Here is a 26845-nt window from a genome sequence, read left to right as displayed (position 1 = left end):
GCACAGCAGTGACCCCTTCTCTGTGGAGTGACAGCAGGGCCCCAGCCCAGGCTGAGGGGCCAGGCTCGGCCCTTGCAGTGGGGGAGCACGTGTCCATGAGTCTGGAACATGCGTAACACCGACAGACCCTGGCGGGCGGGATCCAGCCTGGGACCTCTGGAGCTCAGTGCAGGAGCAAGCTAAGGCTGTAGAGCAGACTCGTTAATCTCTCTCTAAGGGGTCTTGGGGCCACTATACGGGACAGAGACCGACCCCCAGCAGGCAGGCACCTGTGATTAACCTGGGCTGCTGCAGTCTTTCCTGAACATGGGAGCTGGGAGGAGAACCCAGGAGTCCGGACGCCCAGCCCTGTGCTCCAGGTGGTGCATGTGCAGGCGTGAGGGGCTGGGCACGGCTGTCTCTGGTGGGTTCAATGACCCCAGGGGTGATGCCCCTAGCTCCAGGAAGCGGGTGTGGCTGGGAGGGCAGGGTCCCCGCTTTCCAGAGGCTGCACGGATTGGCAGGCAGACGACAGGGCGGAGTATGTGCAGTAAGGGAGTACGTGTAGTAAGGGAGTTACGTGCAGGAAAACTTTATAGCTTGTCAAATGCTGCTTTCACTTTTGATATTCGACCAGAGCTGGGAGAGCGTGTGGAGTGAGCACACGCAGCAGTGCCAGGAGCGCCCCGCAGCCCCCAGCAGCCCCGCCAGCTCCGGTGAGTCAGGGCTGGGCACCGAGCAAGGTGCCAGCACATGATGGGAGGGCTGCAGCTGTGGGGGTTTACTGGGCTCTGGCGTTGGCTTGGTTGGGGTTGCTTTAACGTCTGACCCTTATGGTGCCAGCTGCTGCTCTGGCATATGGGGAGGTGCCGGCTCAGACATGAATTAATGTGGGACCCCCTCCCCCCCCGCCCCCCCCGGCCCGGGGTGAGGAGCTGTTGGCCCATGTTGCAGGCCGGTGAGCAGTGCCAGGTCCCTCAGCGGCGGAGCCGGGATGCTCTGAGCCTGTACAGCGAGCTCAGCACCCACCGATTTCCCCGGCAGCTCCTCTACAAAGGGGCGACCTGGGGACCTGGACCAGGCAGCAGCACCTGCTGGGACCCCGGCAAGCGCCCTGGGCTCACACCCTGCTCCCCCTGCCGAGCCGCCCGCTGCTCCAACTGCTAGTTGGGAGGGGGAGGGCTCATTAATGTGGCTGCCTAATTAATGGCACAAATAATCGCTGAGCTAATTAAAACATTGGGCTCAAATCTACAAGTGCTAATTGGAACTGAAGGTAAATGCAAATTGGCCTGGAAATAGTCTGTCCCGGCTCGGCAGGGGGGCAGCCCCACACTCTGTCTCCTCCCCCCGCAGTCTGAGCTGGCCCCACTCTGAGACGCCCTGCCAAGGAGCCAGGGCTCTCCTGCCGCTTCGCCCCAGGGCAGAAACACCTGGTGGGTTCTCCCAGGACCAGCCCAGCAGCACCAGACCTCTGCCGGGGCACTCGGAGAGCGGCGCCAGGACCGGGTGCTCGGGCTGCCTGCGGGCGCCGGTGTTCCTGGCCCTCTCATCCCGCTGCCCCCATCCACTGCTTGGGGACGGGCCTGGCTCCGCGGCTGCAGCATCCGAGGAGCGGCTGGGGCTGGACATGAAAGCAATTCCCCCAAGGATCCCAGACTGGAGCCCCCTCCAGTCCTGAGCGCTGCAACGGGGCCAGGCCTGGCCTACGGATGACGCAGGCTCCTGGGCTCCAGCCAGCTGGGGAGAAATGCAGGGTGCCAGTGGGACATGGCACATCCTGGTCCCAGGCCACTCCCTCTCCGGGTACTTAGTGTGGTGCGATTCCGGTGCCCGACGCAGGCTGCCCGTCTGCAACTCGCCCTGGCAGAGCCGGTTCCAAGGAGAGTCTGGAGCCTTTCCTGGCCCAATAAAGCTGTTTTCTAGGGGTCCCAGTGATCCCCCCCCCCCGGCAGCAGGGTGACAGCCTGGGAGGGGCGCGCCAGTGGTGCCGTAGGTCAGGGGCCGGGTGCATTGGCAGAGCTGGAGGAGGACTGGCTGGGGGGGCAGGTCAGAGGCATTGGCAGAGCAGAGGGTACAAAGCTGGCACAGTGGCCCTAGAGTTCCCTGGTGAGTGTCCCAGCGAGGGGCAGCCCCAGAGGCTGGGCCCAGCTGCAGGCCTGTGACACAACCCACTTCCTGGGGCTGAGCCGGGCATCCGGCCTCCCGCACCGCCACTGCCAGTTCAGGCAGTGTTCGGGGGGGGGGGGGGGGTCCAAGCAGCTCAGGGTAGAGACCTGCTCTCACCCCCACCCCACCCCCACCGCCCCCATGGCGCCAGAGAGCCCGGCCTGGCCGCGAGGCAGGTTTGGCTCGGGGGGGGGGGGGCTGCTCCCAGCCCCGCCCTGTGAAAGGCAGCGTCACAGGGGCAAGCCATGCCTCAAGGGGCACACGGGGCAGCCCCACGCCACCCGGTGGGGCACAGAGAGCCAGGGCGGGGCACAGAGAACTGGGTCTGGGGCAGCCCCACGCCACCCAGTGGGGCACAGAGAGCCAGGGCGGGGCACAGAGAACCGGGTCTGGGGCAGCCCCACGCCGCCCAGTGGGGCACAGAGAGCCGGGTCTGGGGCAGCCCCACGCCGCCTGGTGGGGCATAGAGAGCCAGGGCGGGGCACAGAGAACCGGGTCTGGGGCAGCCCCACGCCGCCCGGTGGGGCACGGAGAGCCAGGGCGGGGCACAGAGAACCGGGTCTGGGGCAGCCCCACGCCGCCCGGTGGGGCACGGAGAGCCAGGGTGGGGCACAGAGAACTGGGTCTGGGGCAGCCCCACGCCGCCCGGTGGGGCACAGAGAACCGGGTCTGGGGCAGCCCCACGCCGCCCGGTGGGGCACGGAGAGCCAGGGTGGGGCACAGAGAACCGGGTCTGGGGCAGGCCCACGCCGCCCGGTGGGGCACAGAGAGCCAGGGCGGGGCACAGAGAACCGGGTCTGGGGCAGCCCCACGCCGCCCGGTGGGGCACAGAGAGCCAGGGCGGGGCACAGAGAACCGGGTCTGGGGCAGCCCCACGCCGCCCGGTGGGGCACGGAGAGCCAGGGCGGGGCACAGAGAACCGGGTCTGGGGCAGCCCCACGCTGCCCGGTGGGGCACAGAGAGCCGGGTCTGGGGCAGGCCCACGCCGCCCGGTGGGGCACAGAGAGCCAGGGCGGGCGGGGCACAGAGAACCGGGTCTGGGGCAGCCCCACGCCGCCCGGTGGGGCACAGAGAGCCAGGGCGGGGCACAGAGAACCGGGTCTGGGGCAGCCCCATGCCGCCCGGTGGGGCACAGAGAGCCGGGTCTGGGGCAGCCCCACGCCGCCCGGTGGGGCACAGAGAGCCAGGGCGGGGCACAGAGAACTGGGTCTGGGGCAACCCCACGACGCCCGGTGGGGCACAGAGAGCCAGGGCGGGGCACAGAGAACTGGGTCTGGGGCAACCCCACGACGCCCGGTGGGGCACAGAGAGCCAGGGCGGGGCACAGAGAACCGGGTCTGGGGCAGCCCCACGCCGCCTGGTGGGGCATAGAGAGCCAGGGCGGGGCACAGCAGCTGGTGCCTCCCTCCAGCGAGGAGCTGGGGACCCCCAGCCACAAGGCGCCTCAGGCCGCGAACCGGCTCCCAGGCTGCCCCCGCTTGCTCTGCCTGGCCACGCAGTCCTGCAGCCCTGGGCCGCGTGGCAGAACCAGGAGGGGAGGCTCTGGTGACCCTGGTGCCCTACGCTGGGGCGGGACTGGAGCCCGCTGTCAGAGCTTTGCCCCCGCTGCCCGCTGGCGTGCGCTGGGCTCTGGCTCAGGCTGGGCGCCCCGCAGGGACCCTGGGGAGGGGGGATGGCAGCTGCTTTCAGGGACGGGGAGGGGGCGCAAGGTGGGCGGTGGCCAGGGGAGGACTGAGCCCTGGCTGCCCTCAGGTTAGGGCTGAAATCAGGCCTGGGTGAGGGGAGGGGAACGGGCAGAGCGGGGGGGGGGGGAAGGGGCAGGGTGAGGGGCGGGGGAAGGGGTGTGGCAGGGGAAGGGGGGGGAACGGGCAGGGTGAGGCAATGGGCAGTTACACAAGAACAAACTGACTAGCAGTTTCCTGTTCCCAGAAAGGGCCGGACCTGACCCTGGGCAGCGTGAGGGGAAGGGAAGCTGTGGGGCGAAGCTAGTGCCAGCCCCACAGCCAAGCCCTGGGGTGCTGCGGCTGCACCGTGGCAGGGGAGCTGGTCTCCCAGCATTGGGCACTGCCAGCGGCCGGCAGCTCGCACTGTTCACGCATCGGCAGGGCCAGCTCCAGCGGGTGTCCTGGGGCCAGCACTGGCCGGGGGTGCTGTGTGCACCCAGGCTGGGAGTGGGTCTATCGCTTGGTGCAGGGGCGCGGCATCAGCACGCCTTAGCTCCCCGCAGCCGCAGCCCCAGGCTGGGCTATCGCTTCGGGGCAGCGGTCAGGGCTTTGCCTCAGCTCGCCATGCTCAGCTCTGGGCTCCTGCCACTGGGGCACATCGTCCCCAGCTCCGGGCTGAGCTCCAGCGGCCAGGAGGGCAGTGCCCGGCGCGAGTTGTCCTGAAGGACCCAAGTTCCCCAGGCTCATGGCATTTCCTGTCACGTATCCTGAGGCCTTCCTCTGTGGCACTTGGGGGGGCTGCCGAGGCAAAGCTCCGGCCCGTGTGTCCATGCAGCCGGCGTTGTGGGTCAGGCATCTGCGTTCCTCGGATGGCTTTCGGTGCCCAGGTGGGCGCACAGTGCCACGGGCTGCGTTTCTGTGGGTGGCTCTGTGACGGCTGGGCAGTGTGCACCTGGGTCACGGCCTCCCAAGGCTGGGCTCTCGGCTCCGTAGCAGGGCCGGCTAGGTTTTTTGCTGCCCCAAGCAAAAAAGAAAAAGAAAAAAACCCTCCGAGAGCGCAACTGCGGAAAAAAACCCCACCCGGAATGCCGCCCCTGGAATTGTGCCACCCCAAGCACGTGCTGGGTTTGCTGGTGCCTAGAGCCGGCCCTGCTCCATAGGGCCCTTGGGAGGAACCCCCTGTAACGATGCTGTTCTGGCGGGACCCAACTGAGAGTGCCAATTCAGGACAAATTGCTCAAACAGGGCAGTCATAGCCCAAGGCTGGGGTTTTTCCACCTCTAAGGCAAACCAAACCAGTCAAAGAAGACTTTGGTCTCACCCCACTGGTAACCACAAGTCACACAAGCAATTCCCTTAGACACTCCAGTTTCCCAGTATCACCACCAGTACCACTCGTTATGGGGACAAATGGTTATGAAAACCAATACCCCAGTAAAAGAAAAAAGGTTCTCCCAATCCCAAAGGACCAAGCCCCAGACCCAGGTCAATATACAAATCAGAGCTTACCCACAAATCACGCTGTTGCCAATCCTTTAGAATCTAAAATCTAAAGGTTTATTCATAAAAGGAAAAAGATAGAGATGAGAGCTAGAATGGGTTAAATGGAATCAATTCCATACAGTAATGGCAAAGTTCTTGGTTCAGGATTGTAGCAGTGATGGAATAAACTGCAGGTTCAAATCAAGTCTCTGGAACATCCCCAGCTGGGATGGGTCATTCAGTCCTTTGTTCAGAGCTTCAGTTTGTAGCAAAGTCCCTCCAGAGGTATGAAGCAGGATTGAAGACAAGATGGAGATGAGTCATTAGCCTTTTATAGTCTTTTCCAGGTGTAAGAACACCTCTTTGTCCTTACTGTGGAAAATTACAGCAAAATGGAGTCTGGAGTCACATGGGCAAGTCCCTGCATACTTTGCTGAGTTACAAGGCGTATCTGCCTTCTCTCCATGGGTCAATTGTATGGCTGATGGTCCTTAATGGGCCATCCAGCAGGCTAGGCAGAGCTAACACCAGTTTGTCTGGGGTGTCTCCCAGAAGCACAGCATAAGTTTGAAATACAGACAGTCTAGAGCCAATATTAATAACTTCAACTACAAAATTGATACACACATATAGACAGCATAATCATAACCAGTAAACCATAACCTGGTCTTAGACACCTCATTTGACCCCCTTTATACAAGATTTGGTACCACTACAGGACTTTGGTTGCAACCATGTTCTATATGGTCCCAGTTCAAATCAATAACGTGACACCCCCTTCAGTGCGACAGCCCTTCTCGGGGGTCCGCTCTCTCTCGGGGGTTAAGCCGTAGGCTCCTCTACCTCCCAGGCCTGCACCTCTCTGAGTCTCCACCATGCCTGGCTCTGCTGTGGGCCCCGCAGGGAGTCCCCTTGCTCTGGGCCCACGAGGCCTCCACACCCAGAGGGAATAATGCCCTCTTTCCCCCCCCCGATCTCCAGCCTGAAGTGACTCTCAGCCAGCATAAAACAGGAGGTTTTTGAATGGCTGAACCCAGCCCAGGCTGTTCTCAGAGCCCCTGGGCCTGGCCAGTCTCAGCACCATCCATCTGGGCCTGTCCCGCACCCTAGGTGGCTCAGGCTGCCTTTTATCCCCAGTCCAGCAGCCCCCTCCTTCCAGCTGATCATCCTATATCAGCTTCCCCACCAGCCCCTCCTCCGTCCTTTGTCTTCCGTCCCAGGCAAACAGGTCACCTGGGCCCGCATTCTTCCGTCCTTTGTTCCCACTAGCTGGACCCAACCACTGGCCAGAACCGGCTGACGTCCAAGCTGGGCTGAGCCTCCCGGTCACCTGTTGCTAGGGCACCCAATCTCCAGGCCATTGTCCGGGGTCCTGGCTGGTAGGCGGGGTCACACCTGGTCCTCTGCAACAACAAACCCCATCTCCCACTGCATTCCATGTGCAGCACCCAGGGAAACCGAGTCCCCCAGACGCTGCATGCAACCCACTGAGAAAACAAGACACTCCCCCGCTTTGGCACGGCCTGTCATGGCTCCCCAGGCCCGGCGCTCTCGCACGGCTCTCAACAGTCCCTGGGGGGCCCCATTCGGCGGGTCAGCCCCTGTAGGGTCACCCTCTCGCTGGGCTCAGCCCCTCGGCTTCCCCGCCTCCTGGGACTGACCCCCAGAGCCCTCAGCACCCCAGGGCACGCCGTGAGCTCCCTGCAGCGAGTGCACCTGGGTTGGATGCCTGAGGGAGCCATGCACCCCCGGCTGCCTGACCCTGGAGTGACTCGCCGCCTGCCTGGGACAGCAGGAGGGTTAGGAGGTGTCTGGACACAGCAGAGACAGAAAGCATCAGCCTGGTCCATCCGGGGCAGTGCAGAGCCCAGAGCCCTCTGACGGCCAGACGCTTCTCCCCTGCCTCCAGCAGCCCCACCTCAGTCCTCTGTCCTCCAGCTGGTCACACCCGCCTGGCTTCCCAAGGAGGGGGCCAGCCACGGTGTTGGTGTTGCTAGGTGCCAAAAGTCCAGGAATTGGAGAGGCCAGTGTCTTCTGGGTCTCGCCATGGGCATGGGGCCCAGGCAGCCAGGTGTTGGCCATGCCTGTATTGCTGGGCTTCTGCAAAGAGCAAACAGCCCTGTCCCCTCACCTAGTTACCCATGGACCACGTCAAGGAAACTGAGGCACACACACTATTCATCCAAAATAGTATGAAAAATTCCCACTCTGTCACAGCACCCTCGATGTGTGGTTGTGCAGCTGCCAGGGCTGGGCCTGTGCCGGGCTGGATATGTGCCAAGCTGGGCAGTGCAGGCCGCGGCTGGGCATGTTTTGAGGCTGGGCGTGTGCCAGGCTGGGCATGTGCCAGGCTGGGCATTGGAGGCCAGGGCTGGGCATGTTTTGAGGCTGGGCGTGTGCCAGGCTGGGCATGTGCCGGGGCTGGGCGTGTGCCAGGCTGGGGCTGGGCGTGTGTCATAGAATCATAGAATATCAGGGTTGGAAGGGACCTCAGGAGATCATCTAGTCCAACCCCCTGCTCAAAGCAGGACCAATTCCCAACTAAATCATCCCAGCCAGGGCTTTGTCAAGCCGGGCCTTAAAAACCTCCGAGGAAGGAGACTCCACCACCTCCCTAGGTAACGCATTCCAGTGCTTCACCACCCTCCTAGTGAAATAGTGTTTCCTAATATCCAACCTAGACCTCCCCCACTGCAACTTGAGACCATTGCTCCTTGTTTTGTCATCTGCCACCATTGAGAACAGCCGAGTTCCATCCTCTTTGGAACCCCCCTTCAGGTAGTTGAAGGCTGCTATCAAATCCCCCCTCACTCTTCTCTTCTGGAGACTAAACAATCCCAGTTCCCTCAGCCTCTCCTCATAAGTCATGCGCTCCAGACCCCTAATCATTTTTGTTGCCCTCTGCTGGACTCTTTCCAATTTTTCCACATCCTTCTTGTAGTGTGGGGCCCAAAACTGGACACAGTACTCCAGATGAGGCCTCACCAATGTCGAATAAAGGGGAACGATCACGTTCCTCGATCTGCTGGCAATGCCCCTACTTATACAGCCCAAAATGCTGTTAGCCTTCTTGGCAACAAGAGCACACTGTTGACTCATATCCAGCTTCTCGTCCACTGTGACCCCTAGGTCCTTTTCTGCAGAACTGCTACCTAGCCACTCGGTCCCTAGTCTGTAGCTGTGCATGGGATTCTTCCGTCCTAAGTGCAGGACTCTGCACTTGTCCTTGTTGAAACCTCATCAGGTTTCTTTTGGCCCAATCCTCTAATTTGTCTAGGTCCCTCTGTATCCGATCCCTACCCTCTAGTGTATCTACCACGCCTCCTAGTTTAGTGTCATCGGCAAACTTGCTGAGAGTGCAGTCCACTCCATCCTCCAGATCATTAATAAAGATATTAAACAAAACCGGCCCCAGGACCGACCCTTGGGGCACTCCGCTTGAAACTGGCTGCCAAGTAGACATGGAGCCATTGATCACTACCCGTTGAGCCCGACGATCTAGCCAGCTTTCTATCCACCTTACAGTCCATTCATCCAGCCCATACTTCTTTAACTTGGCAGCAAGAATACTGTGGGAGACCATATCAAAAGCTTTGCTAAAGTCAAGGAATAACACATCCACTGCTTTCCCCTCATCCACAGAGCCAGTTATCTCATCATAGAGGGCAATTAGATTAGTCAGGCATGACTTCCCCTTGGTGAATCCATGCTGACTGTTCCTGATCACTTTCCTCTCCTCTAAGTGTTTCATAATTGATTCCTTGAGGACCTGCTCCATGATTTTTCCAGGAACTGAGGTGAGGCTGACTGGCCTGTAGTTCCCCGGATCCTCCTCCTTCCCTTTTTTAAAGATGGGCACTACATTAGCCTTTTTCCAGTCATCCGGGACCTCCCCCGATCGCCATGAGTTTTCAAAAATAATGGCTAATGGCTCTGCAATCTCATCCGCCAATTCCTTTAGCACCCTCGGATGCAGCGCATCCGGCCCCATGGACTTGTGCTCGTCCAGCTTTTCTAAATAGTCCCGAACCACTTCTTTCTCCACAGAGGGCTGGTCACCTTCTCCCCATATTGTGCTGCCCAGTGCAGCAGTCTGGGAGCTGACCTTGTTTGTGAGTGCCAGGGCTGGGCCTGTGCCGGGGCTGGATATGTGCCAAGCTGGGCAGTGCAGGCCGGGGCTGGGCATGTTTTGAGGCTGGGCATGTGCCGGGGCTGCGCAGTGCAGGCCGGGGCTGGGCATGTTTTGAGGCTGGGCATGTGCCGGGGCTGCGCAGTGCAGGCCGGGGCTGGGCGTGTGCCAGGCTGGGGCTGGGCGTGTGCCGGGCTGGGCATTGGAGGCTGGGGCTGGGCATGTTTTGAGGCTGGGCATGTGCCGGGCTGGGCGTGTGCCAGGCTTTCTGCTCTGTGGTTAATCAGTGCTCAGGGATCCGTCGCTCTCTGCGCTCACAGGGGTGAGCTGAGGATTCGCACCCTGCTGGGGGTGAGGCGCTGGGGTGAGGTGGGGGGATCATGCTGGGGCCGCTCCACATGAATTATTGCAGCTGCTGAGCTCTGGGGGTGCTGGCAGGGGCTGGCTCTGCCTCCTGCCGCTGGGAAGTGCCAGTGCCCTGGCAAGGCTGGCAGCTGGGGAGCCCCCGTGGCCCCCTGATTGTGGAGGGGCTCTGGGCTCGAGGGCAGGGCGCTCGCCCACCCTGGGGCCCGGTGCCCCCAATGAGACGCCTGCTCCTCCCAGAGCATGGCGGGTGCCTGGCCCGCAGGGCGGGGCTTGGGGGGCCATAGGCTGGCTCTGCAGCTGCCCCTTGGCACAGGGAACTGACCCTGCTCTCTGCCCCTGCAGGCCCCAGATGAGTTCCGGCCAGGAGAAGCCCTTGGTGGGGAAGCCCCCCCCGAGCCAGCTGAGCCCCACGTGCCCTGGCCTCGGACTGGCTGGCGTCAGCAAGAGCGGCGGCCCCCAGGCCCAGAGCCGACACCTCACCGCGCAGGTAAACCCCCACTCGCTGCCCCCTGCTGCCAGCACGCTCTGCTGGGGGCGCTCCCTGACCGGCCCTGCCTCCTCTCCCAGATGCAGAGCTCCCTACAGCTCCTGTACCTGTCGCTGGAGACGCTCCGTCGGGTTAAGGACCGCATGTTGGAGGCCATAGAGCGGGGCCTGAACCACCGGACGCACGCCCAAGCCACAGTGCGCATGCTGCCCACCTTCATCCGCGCCACCCCGGACGGCACCGGTAAGGGACAGGCTGTGGGTGCCCGGGGCTGGGGCCCCTCCTGGTACCCGCCCCAGGTTCCCCCTCCAGGGCCAGTGCTCCGGGGTGCTCCGGAGTTTGGGTGTCAGCACCCCCCCATCCCTGCTGGGCTGTGGCTGGGCCCCACACTAAGAACAGGGGCTTGGTGCCGCAGCCCAGAGGCAGGGCCCAGCCCATCATGTGCAGCCGGCGTGGGGCTCGCAGGCCCACGGGCACCTTTGTCCCCGTCGCTGACCACGCTGCACCTGGCGTCAGGCGTGCAACCATGAGTTTTCAAAAATAATGGCTAATGGCTCTGCAATCTCATCCGCCAACTCCTTTAGCACCCTCGGATGCAGCGCATCCGGCCCCATGGACTTGTGCACGTCCACCTGCGAGCCCAGCGTTGCAGACTGGCCAGTGAGCCGGCGAGGGGGGCGGTGCCAGCTCTGGGGGGGACGCGGCTGCACAAGCTGGTGATTGGAGCCCGTCAGGGATGGTACCGCTGAGCGACTGGGTCCCTGGATCTGCCGGGCATGAGCGGCTCCTGCAGAAGCCAGGCAGGGCACAGAGTACCTGCGTCCTGGGGGTGCCCCCCTGTATGCCGGGCTGGGGCACCCAGGCCCTGACACCACGTCTGCTTGTCGGGCAGAGAGAGGCGAATTCCTGGTGCTGGAGCTGGGAGACACCGATTTGCGGGTGCTGCTGATGGAGCTGTCGGGGGACACGTGCCAGAAGGTGACGGTGAAGGACCGGCACTTTCCTCTGTCAGACGCAATCGTGCAGGGCCCTGGCGAGAAGGTACGGGGGCAGGGCACCCTCGCTCCTGCTGGACAAGGGGTGACCCACCTGGCAACTGGCGGAGCAGGAGGTGGGACTGCGGCTGGCTGCATGCCAGCCAGTTCTCCGGCCTCACGGAGCCGGCGCCGGGCAGAGGGTGCGCCGGGAGCTGGGCAGCCTGGAGCTGGGGGGCGCTGTGAGCGCTGCGCCAGCACAGCAGAGCCTGGAGCCGGCAGGGGGGCAGGCTTGGCTCCGGGCGAGGGGCAACCTCTGCCCTGCTAATTCCCAGCCTTGCTCCCCAGCTCTTTGCCTTCATGGCGACATGCCTGTGTGAGTTCCTGGACGGGCTCCGCACGCGCCAGACACACTTCGAGCTGGGCTTCTCCTTCCCCTTCAGTTGCAGGCAGACACGGCTGGACCAGGTGAGCGCATCGCTCCGGGCCTGTAGGGGGCGCTGTAGGGGGGTTGGCTGGGAGCACTGGGGGCTCCCTGTAGGGGGCGCTGTAGGGGGGTTGGCTGGGAGCACTGGGGGCTCCCTGCAGGGGGCGCTGTAGGGGAGTTGGCTGGGAGTACTGGGGGCTCCCTGTAGGGGGCGCTGTAGGGGGGTTGGCTGGGAGCACTGGGGGCTCCCTGTAGGGGGCGCTGTAGGGGGGTTGGCTGGGAGGGTGGGCTGGGGGCTCCCTGCAGGGGGCGCTGAAGGGGAGTTGGCTGGGTGCGTCGGCCGGGGGCTCCCTGCAGGGGGCGCTGTAGGGGAGTTGGCCGGGCTCGTTGGCCGGGGGCTCCTGCAGGGGGCGCTGAAGGGGAGTTGGCCTGGCGCTTTGTTTGGGGGCTCCCAGCAGGGGGCGCTGTAGGGGGGTTGGCTGGGAGCACTGGGGGCTCCCTGCAGGGGGCGCTGTAGGGGGGTTGGCCAGGCGCTTTGTTTGGGAGCTCCCAGCAGGGGGCGTTGTAGGGGGGTTGGCTGGGAGCACTGGGGGCTCCCTGCAGGGGGCGCTGTAGGGGGGTTGGCTGGGAGGGTGGGCTGGGGGCTCCCTACAGGGGGCGCTGTAGGGGGGTTGGCTGGGTGCGTCAGCCGGGGGCTCCCTGCAGGGGGCGCTGTAGGGGGGTTGGCTGGGAGCGTTGGCTGGGGGCTCCCTGCAGGGGGCGCTGAAGGGGAGTTGGCCGGGCTCGTTGGCCGGGGGCTCCTGCAGGGGGCGCTGAAGGGGAGTTGGCTGGGAGCGTCGGCCGGGGGCTCCCTGCAGGGGGCGCTGAAGGGCGGTTGGCTGGGAGCGTTGGCTGGGGGCTCCCTGCAGGGGGCGCTGTAGGGGGGGTGGCTGGGAGCGTTGGATGGGGGCTCCCTGCAGGGGGCGCTGTAGGGGAGTTGGCTGGGAGCGTTGGCTGGGGGCTCCCTGCAGGGGGCGCTGTATGGGGGTTGGCTGGGAGGGTTGGCCGGGGGCTCCCTGCAGGGGGTGCTGTATGGGGGTTGGCTGGGAGGGTGGGCTGGGGGCTCCCTGCAGGGGGCGCTGAAGGGGAGTTGGCTGGGAGCACTGGGGGCTCCCTGCAGGGGGCGCTGTAGGGGGGTTGGCTGGGAGCGTTGGCTGGGGGCTCCCTGCAGGGGGCGCTGTATGGGGGTTGGCTGGGAGGGTTGGCCGGGGGCTCCCTGCAGGGGGCGCTGTAGGGGAGTTGGCTGGGAGCACTGGGGGCTCCTGCAGGGGGCGCTGTAGGGGGGTTGGCTGGGTGCGTTGGCCGGGGGCTCCTGCAGGGGGCGCTGTAGGGGAGTTGGCTGGGAGCACTGGGGGCTCCTGCAGGGGGCGCTGTAGGGGGGTTGGCTGGGAGCGTTGGCTGGGGGCTCCTGCAGGGGGCGCTGTAGGGGGGTTGGCTGGGAGCGTTGGCCGGGGGCTCCCTGCAGGGGGCGCTGTAGGGGGGGTGGCTGGGAGCGTTCGATGGGGGCTCCCTGCAGGGGGCGCTGTAGGGGGGTTGGCTGGGAGCGTTGGCTGGGGGCTCCCTGCAGGGGGCGCTGTAGGGGGGTTGGCTGGGAGCGTTGGCTGGGGGCTCCCTGCAGGAGGCGCTGAAGGGGAGTTGGCCGGGCTCGTTGGCCGGGGGCTCCTGCAGGGGGCGCTGTAGGGGGGTTGGCTGGGAGCGTTGGCCGGGGGCTCCCTGCAGGGGGCGCTGTAGCGGGGTTGGCTGGGAGCGTCGGCCGGGGGCTCCCTGCAGGGGGCGCTGTAGCGGGGTTGGCTGGGAGCGTCGGCCGGGTGCTCCCTGCAGGGGGCGCTGTAGCGGGGTTGGCTGGGAGCGTCGGCCGGGGGCTCCCTGCAGGGGGCGCTGTAGCGGGGTTGGCTGGGAGCGTCGGCCGGGGGCTCCCTGCAGGGGGCGCTGTAGGGGGGTTGGCTGGGAGCGTTGGCTGGGGGCTCCCTGCAGGGGGCGCTGTAGGGGGGTTGGCTGGGAGCGTTGGCTGGGGGCTCCCTGCAGGGGGCGCTGAAGGGGAGTTGGCCGGGCTCGTTGGCCCGGGGCTCCTGCAGAGGGCGCTGTAGGGGGGTTGGCTGGGAGCGTTGGCTGGGGGCTCCCTGCAGGGGGCGCTGCGGGGCGTTGGGCAGGGCTGGCTGACCGCAGGGTCTGGGCTCTTTCCCGGCAGAGCTACCTGATCTCCTGGACAAAACGCTTCAAATGCCCCGGCGTGGAGGGGAGAGACGTGGTGGAGTTACTGCAAAGTGCCATCAACAAGCAAGCTGTAAGAGGGGGGAACCTGGGGGGGGGCAGTGCAGGGTGGAGGCTCCCTGTGTGGGGGTGGGGCAGTGTGGGGTGGGGGCTCCCTGGGTGGGGCAGTGTGGGGTGGGGTGGGGGCCCCCTGGGTGGGGGTGGGGCAGTGCGGGGCGGGGGCTCCGTGGACGGGTTATGGTGGTGGCTGCTGATCGTGCCCTCTCTCTCTGCCTGGCCAGCGCTACCATATCAAGGTCATCGCTGTGGTGAACGACACCACGGGCACCATGATGAGCTGCGATGCCAGTGCAGGGCCGTGCGAAGTCGGCCTGGTTGTCGGTGAGTGGGCCCCGCCCCGGCCGGGACGCCCCGGGAGGCTGGCAGAGCCAGACGGGGCCACGGTGCTGGGGAGGCGTGGGGCGGGGGTGGCTCCGGCATTGCCGGGCACAGACTGGCCAGGCGTCCCAGCCCCCTCACTGCTCTCCTGTACCCGGCAGACGCTGGCACCAACAGCTGCTTCATGGCGGAGGCGCGGCATGTGGAGGTGGTGGAGGAGAGCGAGGGCCGGATGGGCGTGGTCACCGAATGGGGCTCCTTTGGGGACAATGGCGCCTTGAACGACGTGCTGAGCCCCTATGACCACCAGGTGGACCAGGGCTCCCTGAACCCAGGGAAGCAGAGGTAGGGTCAGGGGCGGGGGGCTGGGGGCATCCCTGGCAGGGGAGGGGCACGAAGCATTGGCTACCTCTGATTCCCCGTCGGTGGCACCTGCTCCCCAGTGCCTGAGCCAGACCGCCCGTGCCCAGGGGTCTCCGGGGGTGCCGGGCCCCAGCCCTACGGCCGCCCGTGCCCAGGGCTCTCCGGGGGTGCGGGGCCCCAGCCCTACAGCCGCCCGTGCCCAGGGCTCTCCGGGGGTGCGGGGCCCCAGCCCTACAGCCGCCCGTGCCCAGGGCTCTCCAGGGGTGCCGGGCCCCAGCCCTACGGCCTCCCGTGCCCAGGGCTGGGCTGGGCTGGGCTGGGTGGTGGCCCGGTGGCCCTGCCTGCCCAGCACGCTGCTCACGCCCCTTCGCCCCCGCTCAGGTTCGAGAAGATGATCGGTGGCTTGTACTTGGGCGAAATCGTCCGGCACATTCTGGTCGAGCTCTTCAGCGGTCGCACGACTCCTGCCCTCCTGACCAAGGGCTTGGTCCAGACCCAGGACATCCTGGAGATCACAGAGTAAGTGGGTCCCCGAGGCCTGGGGTATACAGCAGCACCCCCTGCTGGCCAGGCCTGGCAGCCAATAACTGCTGAGACCTGCAACCTCATTCCACTTGTGACTGAGTGACACACGAACCCACCTGTGGTGTGGAGAGCAAGTGCCCCCGTCCCCACGCCCCAGTGTCAGGGCTCTGTCCCTGTGCCCTCCCTGCACCCTAGGGGTGCTAGGCACACAGCCGGATGGAAGTCTGTGACCCCTGTGCCCTCCCCATGCCCCAGGGGTGCCAGGCCTGGAGCCAGATGGCAGGGCTCTGTCCTCTGTGTCCCCCCTGCGCCCTGGGGGTGCCAGGCCTGGAGTCTCTCCCCACACGTGTCAGGCCTGGAGGCTGATGGCAGGGCTCTGCCCCTGTGCCCTCCCCGTGCCCCAGGGGTGCCAGGCCTGGAGCCAGATGGCAGGGCTCTGTCCTCTGTGTCCCCCCTGCGCCCTGGGGGTGCCAGGCCTGGAGTCTCTCCCCACACGTGTCAGGCCTGGAGGCTGATGGCAGGGCTCTGCCCCTGTGCCCTCCCCGTGCCCCAGGGGTGCCAGGCCTGGAGGCTGATGGCAGGGCTCTGCCCCTGTGCCCTCCCCGTGCCCCAGGGGTGTCAGGCCTGGAGCCAGATGGCAGGGCTCTGCCCCTGTGCCCTCCCCGTGCCCCAGGGGTGCCAGGCCTGGAGGCTGATGGCAGGGCTCTGCCCCTGTGCCCTCCCCGTGCCCCAGGGGTGCCAGGCCTGGAGGCTGATGGCAGGGCTCTGCCCCTGTGCTCTCCTTTGCAGCGAGCAGGTGGGACTGGCCAAGGCGCAGCGTGTCCTGCGGGCGCTGGGGCTGGAGGCGAGCGACCAGGACTGCTTCAGTATGCAGCAGGTGTGCAGTGCCGTCTGCATTCGCGCCGCCGGCCTGTGCGCCGCCGGCCTGGCCGCCATCCTCAGCCACATGTGCAGGAACCGGGAGCTGACGTGCCTGAAGACCAGCGTGGCCGTGGACGGAGCCGTGTTCCGGGCCCATTCCAAGTAAGGGCCCCCAGGACGGTGCCGGGCACCAGGGAACATGGGGCCTGCTCCCAGGCGTGCCAGCTGCCCCTCCGAGGGGCGGAGCTGTGGGGAATGGGGTAGTGGGGCTGGTGCCGTGCCCTGGGCTCCTGGCCCCAGCTGGGCCCCATGGCAACGGAGGGAGCTGTGGGCCCAGCACCCCCGGTGGTGGCTACGCTCTAGCTGGCTGGGGGCCTGGCTGCCCCTCGGCTGCTGGGGGTCAGGGCGGGCCCATGGGGAGCTGGCTGCTCAGCCAGTCCTGCCAGCCCCGTGCCAGGCTCTCTCTTGGTCCCCAGGTTCAGCGAGACGCTGCAGCAGCTGGTGAAGCAGCTGGCCCCCGAGTGCGAGGTCACCTTGGTGCAGTCGGACGATGGCAGCGGCAAGGGGATTGCCATGGTGGCCGCAGTGGCATCTAGGCTGGTAGCCCAGCGCCTCCAGGTGAACCAAACCCTGGCACTGTTGCAGCTCTCGCCCGATGCCCTGGGCAAGGTGCAGGCCTTGCTGAGACAGGAGATGGAGCGGGGGCTGAAGAAGGAGACACACGCCATGTCCTCCGTCCGCATGCTGCCCACCTACATCTGTGCCACGCCCGACGGCTCGGGTGAGGGGCCGGCAGGCTGGGGCTCTGCGGGGGGCGCTGGCTGGGGGAGGCTGTGTGGGGTCATTCCTGCCTTGGGGGACCCCCCTCCCCGCTGCCTCCCAGTGCTTCATCCCAGCCTGGGGGTCCCTGCGAGGAGATGGGAACACTGTGGCCTCCTTCCGTGGGCGCGGGAAGGGCTGGGGGTGAAGGGCGGAGCCCATGGGGTGGGGCCCTGCAGGGCTAGGCATGGGGCGGGGGGGGGTGCTGGGTGCCCGGAGCAGGAGCTGGTGCCTGGCTCTGACCCCACCCCCTCCCCGTGCCCTTTGCAGAGAGAGGCGACTTCTTGGCGCTGGACCTGGGAGGCACCAACTTCCGGGTGCTGTTGGTGCAGGTGCACGGCCGGGAGCAGGGCGGCGTGCAGATCCTCAGCGAGGTGTACTCCATCCCGCCGAGCGTGGCCCAGGGCCCCGGCCCCGAGGTACTCCGGGGGGGCTGGAAAGGCTGCCCCTGCTGCTGGGTGGGCTGGGGCTGCCTGGGGTGGGCACCACCTCTCACTTCCCAGCCCCTACGCAGGGCCTGGCTCGGGGCTGTGACCCCAGCGCCTGGTGCCCCCTGGGCAGGCTGCAGCCCCCACTGACCCCCCCCCAATCTCTGCAGCTCTTTGACCACATTGTTGAGTGCATCGTGGACTTCCAGACCAAGCAGGGCATGATGGGCCACACGCTGCCGCTCGGCTTCACCTTCTCCTTCCCCTGCCAGCAGACCAGCCTGGACCAGGTGAGGGGCCGGGGCGACCGGCGCTGCGCTGGCTGAGGGGACGTTATGCAAACGCCCTGCCGGGGGGGGGGCAGCCACTGCCCTGAACTTCCCCCTTGGGGCGCTAGGCAGGGGAAACGTTTGGGCCGTGGTCCCAGGAGGAGGCTGGGACGTGCCAGGAGGAGGCTGGGGGGGGCGTGCCCCAGGAGGAGGCTGGGACGTGCCAAGGGAGGCTGGGGGGGCGTGCCCCAGGAGGAGGCTGGGACGTGCCAGGGGAGGCGGGGGGGGGGGGCGTGCCCCAGGAGGAGGCTGGGACGTGCCAGGGGAGGCTGGGGGGGGCATGCCCCAGGAGGAGGCTGGGGGGGCGTGCCCCAGGAGGAGGCTGGGACGTGCCAGGGGAGGCGGGGGGGGCCGTGCCCCAGGAGGAGGCTGGGACGTGCCAGGGGAGGCGGGGGGGGGCGTGCCCCAGGAGGAGGCTGGAACGTGCCAGGGGAGGCTGGGGGGGCCGTGCCCCAGGAGGAGGCTGGGGGGGGCCGTGCCCCAGGAGGAGGCTGGAACGTGCCAGGGGAGGCGGGGGGGGCGCGTGCCCCAGGAGGAGGCTGGGACGTGCCAGGGGAGGCGGGGGGGGGGGGCGTGCCCCAGGAGGAGGCTGGGACGTGCCAGGGGAGGCTGGGGGGGGCGTGGCCAGGGCAGGCAGCGCTTCCGTCCCTGCCTGCAGCTGGGGCCTGTCTTCCCAGCGCCCTTGGTGTGCAGCAGCCTGCCTGGTGCCAGGAGCCCGTTGAGGCGAACGCCAGCGGGCTGCGTGGTGCCCGCAGACTGGTGCTATGATGCCGCAGGTGTTACTAGCCAGGTTGCTGCTAAGTGGACTGTTCTGTAGCTTGTTAACTCTCAACCCTACTGACCGGTCCCCAGGGCATCCTGCTGAGCTGGACCAAAGGATTCAACGCCTCAGGCTGCGTGGGGCAGGACGTGGTGAAGCTGCTCCGGGAGGCTCTGAAGCGCAGAAATGTACGGCACGGGGGCCTGGGCAGGCAGCCCTTGAGCCGGGGGGGGCGGTGCAGGGCGTTGTACCGTGCTGGGAGCATCGGGCCAGGCGGGGCATTGGGCTCCCGGGTGGGGGTGTTGTGCCCGGCCGGGCATCGCGCCTGGAGCACCGGGCAGGGAGGTAGGGTGCCGGGGGGCTCAGGGCTGTGTGATGCTCGGTCTCAGCCTGACGGTGCCCCAGTGATGCCCAGACACAGGATGCTGGCGTGTCTGGGGAGCAGGTGGGCGCCCGGCCTGGCTGAGGCTGGCAGCTCCCTCCGGGAAGACTCAGAGGGAGGGGCCGTTTCCCAGGAGACGGGGAGGGCAGTGTGCCAGTGCTGTTGCTCTGGTGACGGGGAATTGTGTTGCCTAGTAACGGGTCTCATTCTTTCTAGCACTTTGCGCTGGATGTGGTTGCCATAGTGAACGACACCGTGGGAACCATGATGTCGTGTGGCTACGACGACCCCAACTGTGAGGTCGGCCTCATTGTGGGTAAGTGGCAGCCCCCACCCCCCAGTGCCCAGCGGGCAGGCGCACCCCCCCAGCCCCAGGGCAAGGCACTGCCCGGCCTGGGGGGTGCAGGAGCCAGGACAGTGTTCAACCCCCTTCGCCTGGCCCCCACCGCCTGTAGCACATGGCCTGTGCCCCCCCACAGTGCTGGCCCCTGGGCATTGCCCCACTCCAGGGGCTAGTGCAGCAGGGGAGAGGACGCTGCCCCAGCTGCCCCAGCCTGGCCGGGAAGGGGCCTGTGCTGACGCCCCCTCCCTCTCGCCCAGGCACGGGCACCAACGCCTGCTACATGGAGGAGCTGCGGAACGTGGGCACCCTGGCGGGGGAGGAGGGGCGGATGTGCATCAACATGGAGTGGGGGGCGTTCGGCGACAACGGCTGCCTGGACGAGTTCTTCACCCTCTTCGACAGACAGGTGGACGAGGCCTCGCTGAACCCCGGCAGGCAGAGGTGGGCAGGGCCAGGGCCACACCGGGGCTGGGCCGGGCGGCAGGGGTGGGGCACTGGGGGCAGAGGGACTAAGCAGGGGCTGCGCTGGGGCTGTACTGGGGTGGGGGGAGCAATGACCACACCACGCCGGGCAGGGGGCCATACGGGGCCTGGGCAGAGGCCGCACAAGGGCAGGCCTGGCCAGGGGACTGTACCAGGGTGGGGAAGGGGCTGGCCAGGGGCCGTCCTGGGGCAAGGCAGGGCTGGCCAGGGGCTGTACCGGGGCAGGTGGCTGTCCTGGGGGCAGGGTAGGGCTGGCCAGGGGTCTGTACTGGGGTGCAGAAGGGGCTGGCCAGGGGCCATCCTGGGGCAGGGCTATACTGGGGCAGGGCTGGCCAGGGCCCCTGCAGCTGTGCTGACGGCCGGTCGGTCTCTCCTGCCGGGGCAGGTTCGAGAAGCTCATCAGTGGCATGTATCTGGGCGAGATCGTCCGGCGCATCCTGCTGGAGCTCACGGCCAAGGGGCTCCTGTTCCGAGGCCGCCCGTCCCCCAAGCTCCAGACCCCGGACATCTTCCAGACCAAGTTCCTGTCGTCCATCGAGAGGTGAGCGCGGGGCGGGCGCAGGAGGGTGAAGGGGACAGGCGCTGTCGGTGCCCATGGCTCCTGCGGGGGGAGGCGAGGGCCTGGGGCTGCACTGACGGTGCCCCGGTGTCCCCACAGCGACGGCCTGGCCCTGCGGCAGGTGTGCGCCATCCTGGAGGAGCTGGGGCTGCACGTCACCTGTGAGGACAGTGTGCTGGTGCGGGAGGTGTGCCAGGTGGTGGCCCGGCGCGCGGCCCAGCTCTGCGGGGCAGCCGTGGCTGCTGTGGTGGAGAAGATCCGGGAGAACCGGGGCCTGGAGCAGCTCGCGGTGACGGTGGGCGTGGACGGGACGCTCTACAAGCTGCACCCACAGTGAGTGGGGGCGGGAGGGGCGGCTGGGCCCTGCTGGCATGTGGGGGAGGGACTCGGGGCCCCCCCCCGGCTGTGCCAGCAGATGGGTGCAGAGGAGCTGCTTGCCCCTGCGTGGGGGAAGGGCCCGTGCTGGCGGGTGGGACAGGGATGAGTTGCAGCAGGTGCGGCCGAGGGCAGGGACACGGGGCTTGCTTGTGGGTGAGCAAAGGAGAGCTGCAATGGCTGACTGCAGCGCCCGGCGGGCAGTGAAGGGGGCAGGTTGCAGCGCCCGGCGGGCAGTGAAGGGGGCAGGTTGCAGGGCCTGGTGGGCAGCGAAGGGGGGGCAGGTTGCAGGGCCCGGCGGGCAGTGAAGGGGGCAGGTTGCAGGGCCCGGCAGGGAGTGAAGGGGGGGCAGGTTGCAGCGCCCGGTGGGCAGTGAAGGGGGGGCAGGTTGCAGGGCCCGGCGGTCAGTGAAGGGGGCAGGTTGCAGGGCCCGGCAGGGAGTGAAGGGGGAGCAGGTTGCAGGGCCCGGCGGGCAGTGAAGGGGGGGCAGGTTGCAGGGCCTGGTGGGCAGCGAAGGGGGTAGGTTGCAGGGTCCAGCAGGGAGTGAAGGGGGGGCAGGTTGCAGGGCCTGGCAGGGAGTGAAGGGAGCAGGTTGCAGGACCCGGCGGGCAGTGAAGGGGGCAGGTTGCAGGGCCCGGCGGGCAGTGAAGGGGGGGCAGGTTGCAGGGTCCAGCAGGGAGTGAAGGGGGGGCAGGTTGCAGGGCCCGGCGGGCAGTGAAGGGGGCAGGTTGCAGGACCCGGTAGGCAGTGAAGGGGGGGCAGGTTGCAGGGCCCGGCGGGCAGTGAAGGGGGGGCAGGTTGCAGGGCCCGGCGGGCAGTGAAGGGGGCAGGTTGCAGGGCCCGGCAGGCAGTGAAGGGGGGGCAGGTTGCAGGGCCTGGTGGGCAGCGAAGGGGGTAGGTTGCAGGGCCCGTCCGGCAGTGAAGGGGGCAGGTTGCAGGGTCCAGCAGGGAGTGAAGGGGGGGCAGGTTGCAGGGCCTGGTGGGCAGCGAAGGGGGTAGGTTGCAGGGCCCGTCCGGCAGTGAAGGGGGCAGGTTGCAGGGTCCAGCAGGGAGTGAAGGGGGGGCAGGTTGCAGGGTCCAGCAGGGAGTGAAGGGGGAGCAGGTTGCAGGGCCCGGCGGGCAGTGAAGGGGGGGCAGGTTGCAGGGCCTGGTGGGCAGCGAAGGGGGTAGGTTGCAGGGTCCAGCAGGGAGTGAAGGGGGGGCAGGTTGCAGGGCCTGGCAGGGAGTGAAGGGAGCAGGTTGCAGGACCCGGCGGGCAGTGAAGGGGGCAGGTTGCAGGGCCCGGCGGGCAGTGAAGGGGGGGCAGGTTGCAGGGTCCAGCAGGGAGTGAAGGGGGGGCAGGTTGCAGGGCCCGGCGGGCAGTGAAGGGGGCAGGTTGCAGGACCCGGTAGGCAGTGAAGGGGGGGCAGGTTGCAGGGCCCGGCGGGCAGTGAAGGGGGGGCAGGTTGCAGGGCCCGGCGGGCAGTGAAGGGGGCAGGTTGCAGGGCCCAGCGGGCAGTGAAGGGGGGGCAGGTTGCAGGGCCTGGTGGGCAGCGAAGGGGGTAGGTTGCAGGGCCCGTCCGGCAGTGAAGGGGGCAGGTTGCAGGGTCCAGCAGGGAGTGAAGGGGGGGCAGGTTGCAGGGCCTGGTGGGCAGCGAAGGGGGTAGGTTGCAGGGCCCGTCCGGCAGTGAAGGGGGCAGGTTGCAGGGTCCAGCAGGGAGTGAAGGGGGGGCAGGTTGCAGGGTCCAGCAGGGAGTGAAGGGGGGGCAGGTTGCAGGACACGGCGGGCAGTGAAGGGGGGGCAGGTTGCAGGGCCCGGCGGGCAGTGAAGGGGGGGCAGGTTGCAGGGCCCGGCGGGCAGTGAAGGGGGGCAGGTTACAGGGCTCTCGGCCTCACTCCCCCCCCCTCTCTGCAGCTTCGCGCAGCAGGTGCAGGCGACGGTGCGGCTGCTGGCCCCACGCTGCAGCGTCACCTTCCTGCAGTCAGAGGACGGCTCGGGGAAAGGCGCCGCGCTCATCGCAGCTGTTGCGTGTCGTGTCGCCCGCCACCAACGGGCCTGAGCCTGCCCTCCTGCAGCGGGGGGAGGACAGCTGGGTCCAGCCCTGCCCTGCCCACAGGGGCTGCGCTGGGCAGCTGGGACGCGGACTCAGCCTGGGCCCTACGTCGAGGCCCCTGTGAGACGGGCTCTCCCTGCCCCGTGCCAGGGCATCGAGCCATCTGACCTGGCATGCGGGGAGTGAAGCATAAACCAGCTTTCTGCACAACTCAGCGGTGAGGTGTCTCTTGCTGCCAGCGCCGGTGTGACGAACTGGGACTGTTCTTACTGTGGGCTGTGAATGCTGACAGGGGAGTGTGGCTGGGATAGTCTGCGTTGGGGGATGGGAGACTGACCAACTGAGAATACCTGAGCCTGTAACATGAGAACCCAGGAAGGGGTTAGAGGCCAGGTGACACCTTTGCCCGGGAAACTGAACAAAGGCTGTGGGAGGGGTCGCTGAAGGGGGAGTTTCAGGAGCTGGCTGGTGATGTGGCTGGGAGGGAGACGGGGCTCTGACCTCGAAAGGGGGCTGGGGCGCCCGGGGACCCCAAGATGGACCTAACTGAGGGGTATCCTGTTGTCTGTGCCTGCAAGGCCTGTCTTGGACTGTGTTCCTGTCGTCTAAATAAACCTTCTGCTTTACTGGCTGGCTGAGAGTCATGGTGAATCGCAGGACGCCGGGGGTGCAGGGCCCTGAGTCCCCCATACTCGGTGACAGCCGGCCATTGGAGGGCCCCGTGTGGGGAGGAGCTCGGGTGCTCTGCAGGCCGTTCGCACCCCCACGCAGCCCCAGGGACCGTCTCCCGTCTGCGGCCAGCGCTGCCCTTCCCCCAGGGGCATTGCCCCCAGGCTGCTGGGTGGGCAGGGACTGGAACAGCCCCATGGGGCAGCTTGTGCTGCTCCCCCCCCCCCGCCCCACCCCGTGTCTGGTGCACGGCGCAAGCCCCAGCTAGCAATATAGATCCGATTTATTTACAGGGTGCCCGCTCGCCCCCTCCCCGCGCTGCCGGCTATGTACATAAGGCCAAGTGTAAATACGCGAATGCACTTGAATACAGAATTAAAAACCGGTCTTTACACAACATGGGACAGGGCCTGGCACCGCCCGGCCCCACACGGTTACAGCACGCACGACGCACAATGCCCGCTGCACACACAGCGCCCGGATGGGCCGGGCTGGAGCCAGGCTGCCCATCCCAGCCCCCCCAGAGTCCCCGCCCGCAGCCCCACCATGGCCTGTTCTTTGGCTCCAAGACGCCCCCAAGGGGGGACTGGCCCACAGCCCCCTGGCATGCGGGGGGGGTGTCAGATGAGTCCTCAAGGGGTCCTGGGGCAGCAAGGGGCACAGCCCCCAGCACTGTCAGTGCCCACACCCAGCCAGCCCCCTGCGCGGGCAGCAGGGGCAGGAGCCCAGCACAGGCCCCCGGGGGACAGAGCTGGCACCTTTGGGGCAGTGACACCCACGCCGCTGCCCCGGGGCCTGTGCTCCCCCCTCCGCAGGGCCCCGCCCTGCCCTGCGCTGGCCCCTCAGCACTCGGCCTCCGAGACGGCGAAGAGGGCACTGTCCTGTCTGCCCACCTCGGCCACGGCGGCGGCCAGCTGCGCCAGGTTCCCGCTGGGGAAGTGCCGCGCCTCCCACAGGTTCAGGATCATGGCGGTCGGGCTGGCCTTCGAGGCGAAGAAGCTGAGATGGCTGCAGAGGAGAGGGGAAGGGGCGTCAGCCGGGAGCTCCAGCCCGCCCCCACCCGGGGCACCCTCTGCCCTCACGGGCTGGTCGACCAGGGGGGCTGGGCGAGAGGCCTGGCGAGGGGACACTCCCTGCCCCCAGTGTCCAGCCCCCAGTGCCCTGCCCCCGGGATCGCTCCCTGCCCCCGGGATCGCTCCCTGCCCCCAGTGCCCTGCCCCCAGGATCGCTCCATGCCCCCGGTGTCCTGCCCCAGTGCCCTGCCCCCAGGATCGCTCCCTGCCCCCGGTGCCCTGCCCCCAGGATCGCTCCCTGCCCCGATTCCCTGCCTCTGGGATCACTCCCTGTGCCTGGTGCCCTGGTGGGGGGACGCTGCTTGTCCCCTGGTGCCCTAGCAGGGAGATGCTCCCTGCCCCCAGTGCCCTGGTGCTGGGGACGTTCCCTGCCCCCATACCTGTCCAGGTGGAGTTTCTGGGCCAGCGTTCTCCAGTCAGCCCCGCGGGCGCAGGGCGTGTCCAGGCTGCTGATGATCTTCTGGCGGATGAGGAAGGGGATCTTGAAGGCACTGGGGCCCACCAGGGCTGGGCAGTCGGCCTCGCTCTCGGGCACCAGCCAGTCCGAGAAGCTCGTGTCCTAGGGGGGTGACGTTAGGAGTGTGATATAATCTCTCATTGGAAGGTGACAGGGCCAGAAAGGGTTAATTACCTCCCAGACTGACCTGACCCAGGGCCCAGCTTTAGAGACTGGCTAGGAAGATCTGTAAATGAACAGAGCTTTGAAATGCAAGTCTGCATTGTTAGAGATAGAAGGGGAGATGTTTGCTCAGGTCTTGTGATGTAAGCAGACAAGTCTTGTCTATTGCTATGGCTTTGATTCAAAGATCAAAAAGGGAATATTAATAGTTAGGAAGACACTTGAGGGAAATAGTATTATTGTCTCTATGTCTCTTTGAAGGTTGTGGTAACCTGGATCTGAACCATTTAATGGATAAATTACCCTGTGCTAATTGCCAGGATGTTTGGGAGAAGGAGAGTTAGGCCTATTGTTTTCTCAGGCCGAAAGGCTGCTGGAAATGTATAAGAACCCTGGGACACGATCCTGCTTCATCTCAGATCTGCTTTGGGTTTCAAGAGGGGGAAACCTTAAGCCACAAGGATTGAGATCCCCAGTCACTGACTGGAGCCACCCAGAATACGGACATTGGACTATAACCTGTGGGGGGAGGGATAGCTCTGGTTTGAGCATTAGCCTGCTAAACCCGGGGGGGTGAGCTCAATCCCTGAGGGGGCCATTTAGGGATCTGGAGATTTAGTTGGGAATTGGTCCTGCTTTGAGCAGGGGGTTGGACTAGATACCTCCTGAGGTCCCTTCCAACCCTGATATTCTATGATTTCTAGAAGAACTTTTGGCAACTACAAACTCATCTCTGCTATGTATCTGAACCTCAAGAATTGAATTCAAGTCTGTCTGTATATTGATCTTTTAACCAACGCCCTATCTCTTTTCTTTTTTTAATAAATTTTAGTTTAGTAAACAAGAATTGGCTCTAGCGTGTATTTTGCATAAGATCTAAGTTATAATTGGACCTGGGTGTGTGGCTGATCCTTTGGGATCAGAAGAACCTTTTCTTTTACATGATGAAATCAGATTTTCAGTAACCATCATCATATCTGACGTGTGTGTCTGGATGGAGGCCTGGGCTGGGCATTTTAAGGGAACTGCACAATTTGGACTTTTGAGTAACCAGTGAGGTAACACAGAGGCTGTTTGGGGCTGGTTGGTAAATCTAAGTATTGAAATATCCACCAGGGTTTGGGGTTTGTCTGCCCCGTTCTGTTCACAGTTCACCGATTGAGTGACCTCAGCTGGCTCCCACCGGCAGCATCACAGAGTGGTGAGCCAGGGAGGGGACCCACAGCCCCGAGCGGCAGGGCCCCAGGCCTGGGGGTGGGGCTGGGTGTTCGGAGGGGCTGGCACCCACCTGCGTTGCTGCAGCCCGGCCCTTGGGGAGCAGCTGCCCTCTAGTCTGCTGTGCCCTGTGCCCGCAGGGGGGGCAATCCAGTGCCATGGCGAAGGGCCGGGATCCCTGCCTCCCCAGCCCTCAGGCAGGTGGCTCCGGGGCCGGGCGCCCACCTGCAGTGGGCCCCCCGCTCCCCTACTGGCGCCAGGGCCTGGCCCCCTCATGGTTCCCGTTCCTCGGGCAGGTGGCTCCGGGGCCGGGCACCCGCCTGCAGTGGGCCCCCCGCTCCCCTACTGGCTCCTGGGCCTGGCCCCCTCATGGTTCCCGTTCCTCGGGCAGGTGGCTCCGGGGCCGGGCACACACCTGCAGGCAGCCGCCCCCGATCCCGGCCCGCTCACCTTGGCCATGTTGAAGTTGATGTTGAAGCTCTGCCCGTCGCCTTCCACCTGCCAGACCCAGATCTTGCAGGCCAGCTGGCAGGTGCTGGGGCTGAGGCGCTCCAGCGTGAAAGTGCAGTGCAGGTACGGCTGCAGCCCGCTCCACAGGTGGTAGAAGGGGATCTCCTGCAGCGGAGGGAAGCCGAGGGTCACGCCCGCCCGCCCTGGGGCTGCTGCAGGGCTCTCGGGCTTCAGGGGCGGGGCAGGAATCCCCC

The 26845-nt window shown here is 66.2% G+C and overlaps 2 protein-coding genes across 2 annotated transcripts in view; one reads left to right on the top strand and one right to left on the bottom strand.

The window, feature by feature from the left end:
• Nucleotides 1-607: 607 nt before the first annotated feature.
• HK3 (hexokinase 3) lies at nucleotides 608-22571 on the top strand. Its single transcript, XM_065409442.1, has 19 exons — nucleotides 608-695; nucleotides 10132-10276; nucleotides 10357-10519; nucleotides 11169-11317; nucleotides 11599-11718; nucleotides 13905-14000; nucleotides 14209-14308; nucleotides 14467-14650; nucleotides 15050-15187; nucleotides 15983-16216; nucleotides 16531-16835; nucleotides 17144-17292; nucleotides 17472-17591; nucleotides 18483-18578; nucleotides 18989-19088; nucleotides 19373-19556; nucleotides 19984-20139; nucleotides 20257-20490; nucleotides 22427-22571. Exons 2-19 carry the CDS (start codon nucleotides 10139-10141, stop codon nucleotides 22569-22571), a joined length of 2811 nt encoding a protein of 936 aa, XP_065265514.1. The 5' UTR covers nucleotides 608-695; nucleotides 10132-10138.
• Nucleotides 22572-24076: 1505 nt separating this feature from the next.
• The window catches only part of UNC5A (unc-5 netrin receptor A), a 31586-nt gene continuing 28817 nt past the window's right edge, over nucleotides 24077-26845 (bottom strand). Inside the window, exons 13-15 of the mRNA XM_065409444.1 lie at nucleotides 26592-26756; nucleotides 24688-24866; nucleotides 24077-24242 (exon numbers count right to left, since the gene is read on the bottom strand). Coding sequence (XP_065265516.1) covers nucleotides 24077-24242; nucleotides 24688-24866; nucleotides 26592-26756 — 510 coding nt within the window. The remainder of the gene's footprint in view (nucleotides 24243-24687; nucleotides 24867-26591; nucleotides 26757-26845) is intronic.

Source organism: Emys orbicularis, chromosome 8 (assembly GCF_028017835.1).
Source record: "Emys orbicularis isolate rEmyOrb1 chromosome 8, rEmyOrb1.hap1, whole genome shotgun sequence".
Lineage (NCBI taxonomy): Eukaryota > Metazoa > Chordata > Testudines > Emydidae > Emys > Emys orbicularis.
Note: the sequence above shows the minus strand (reverse complement) of the source record. Positions and strands in the feature narration are given on the sequence as shown.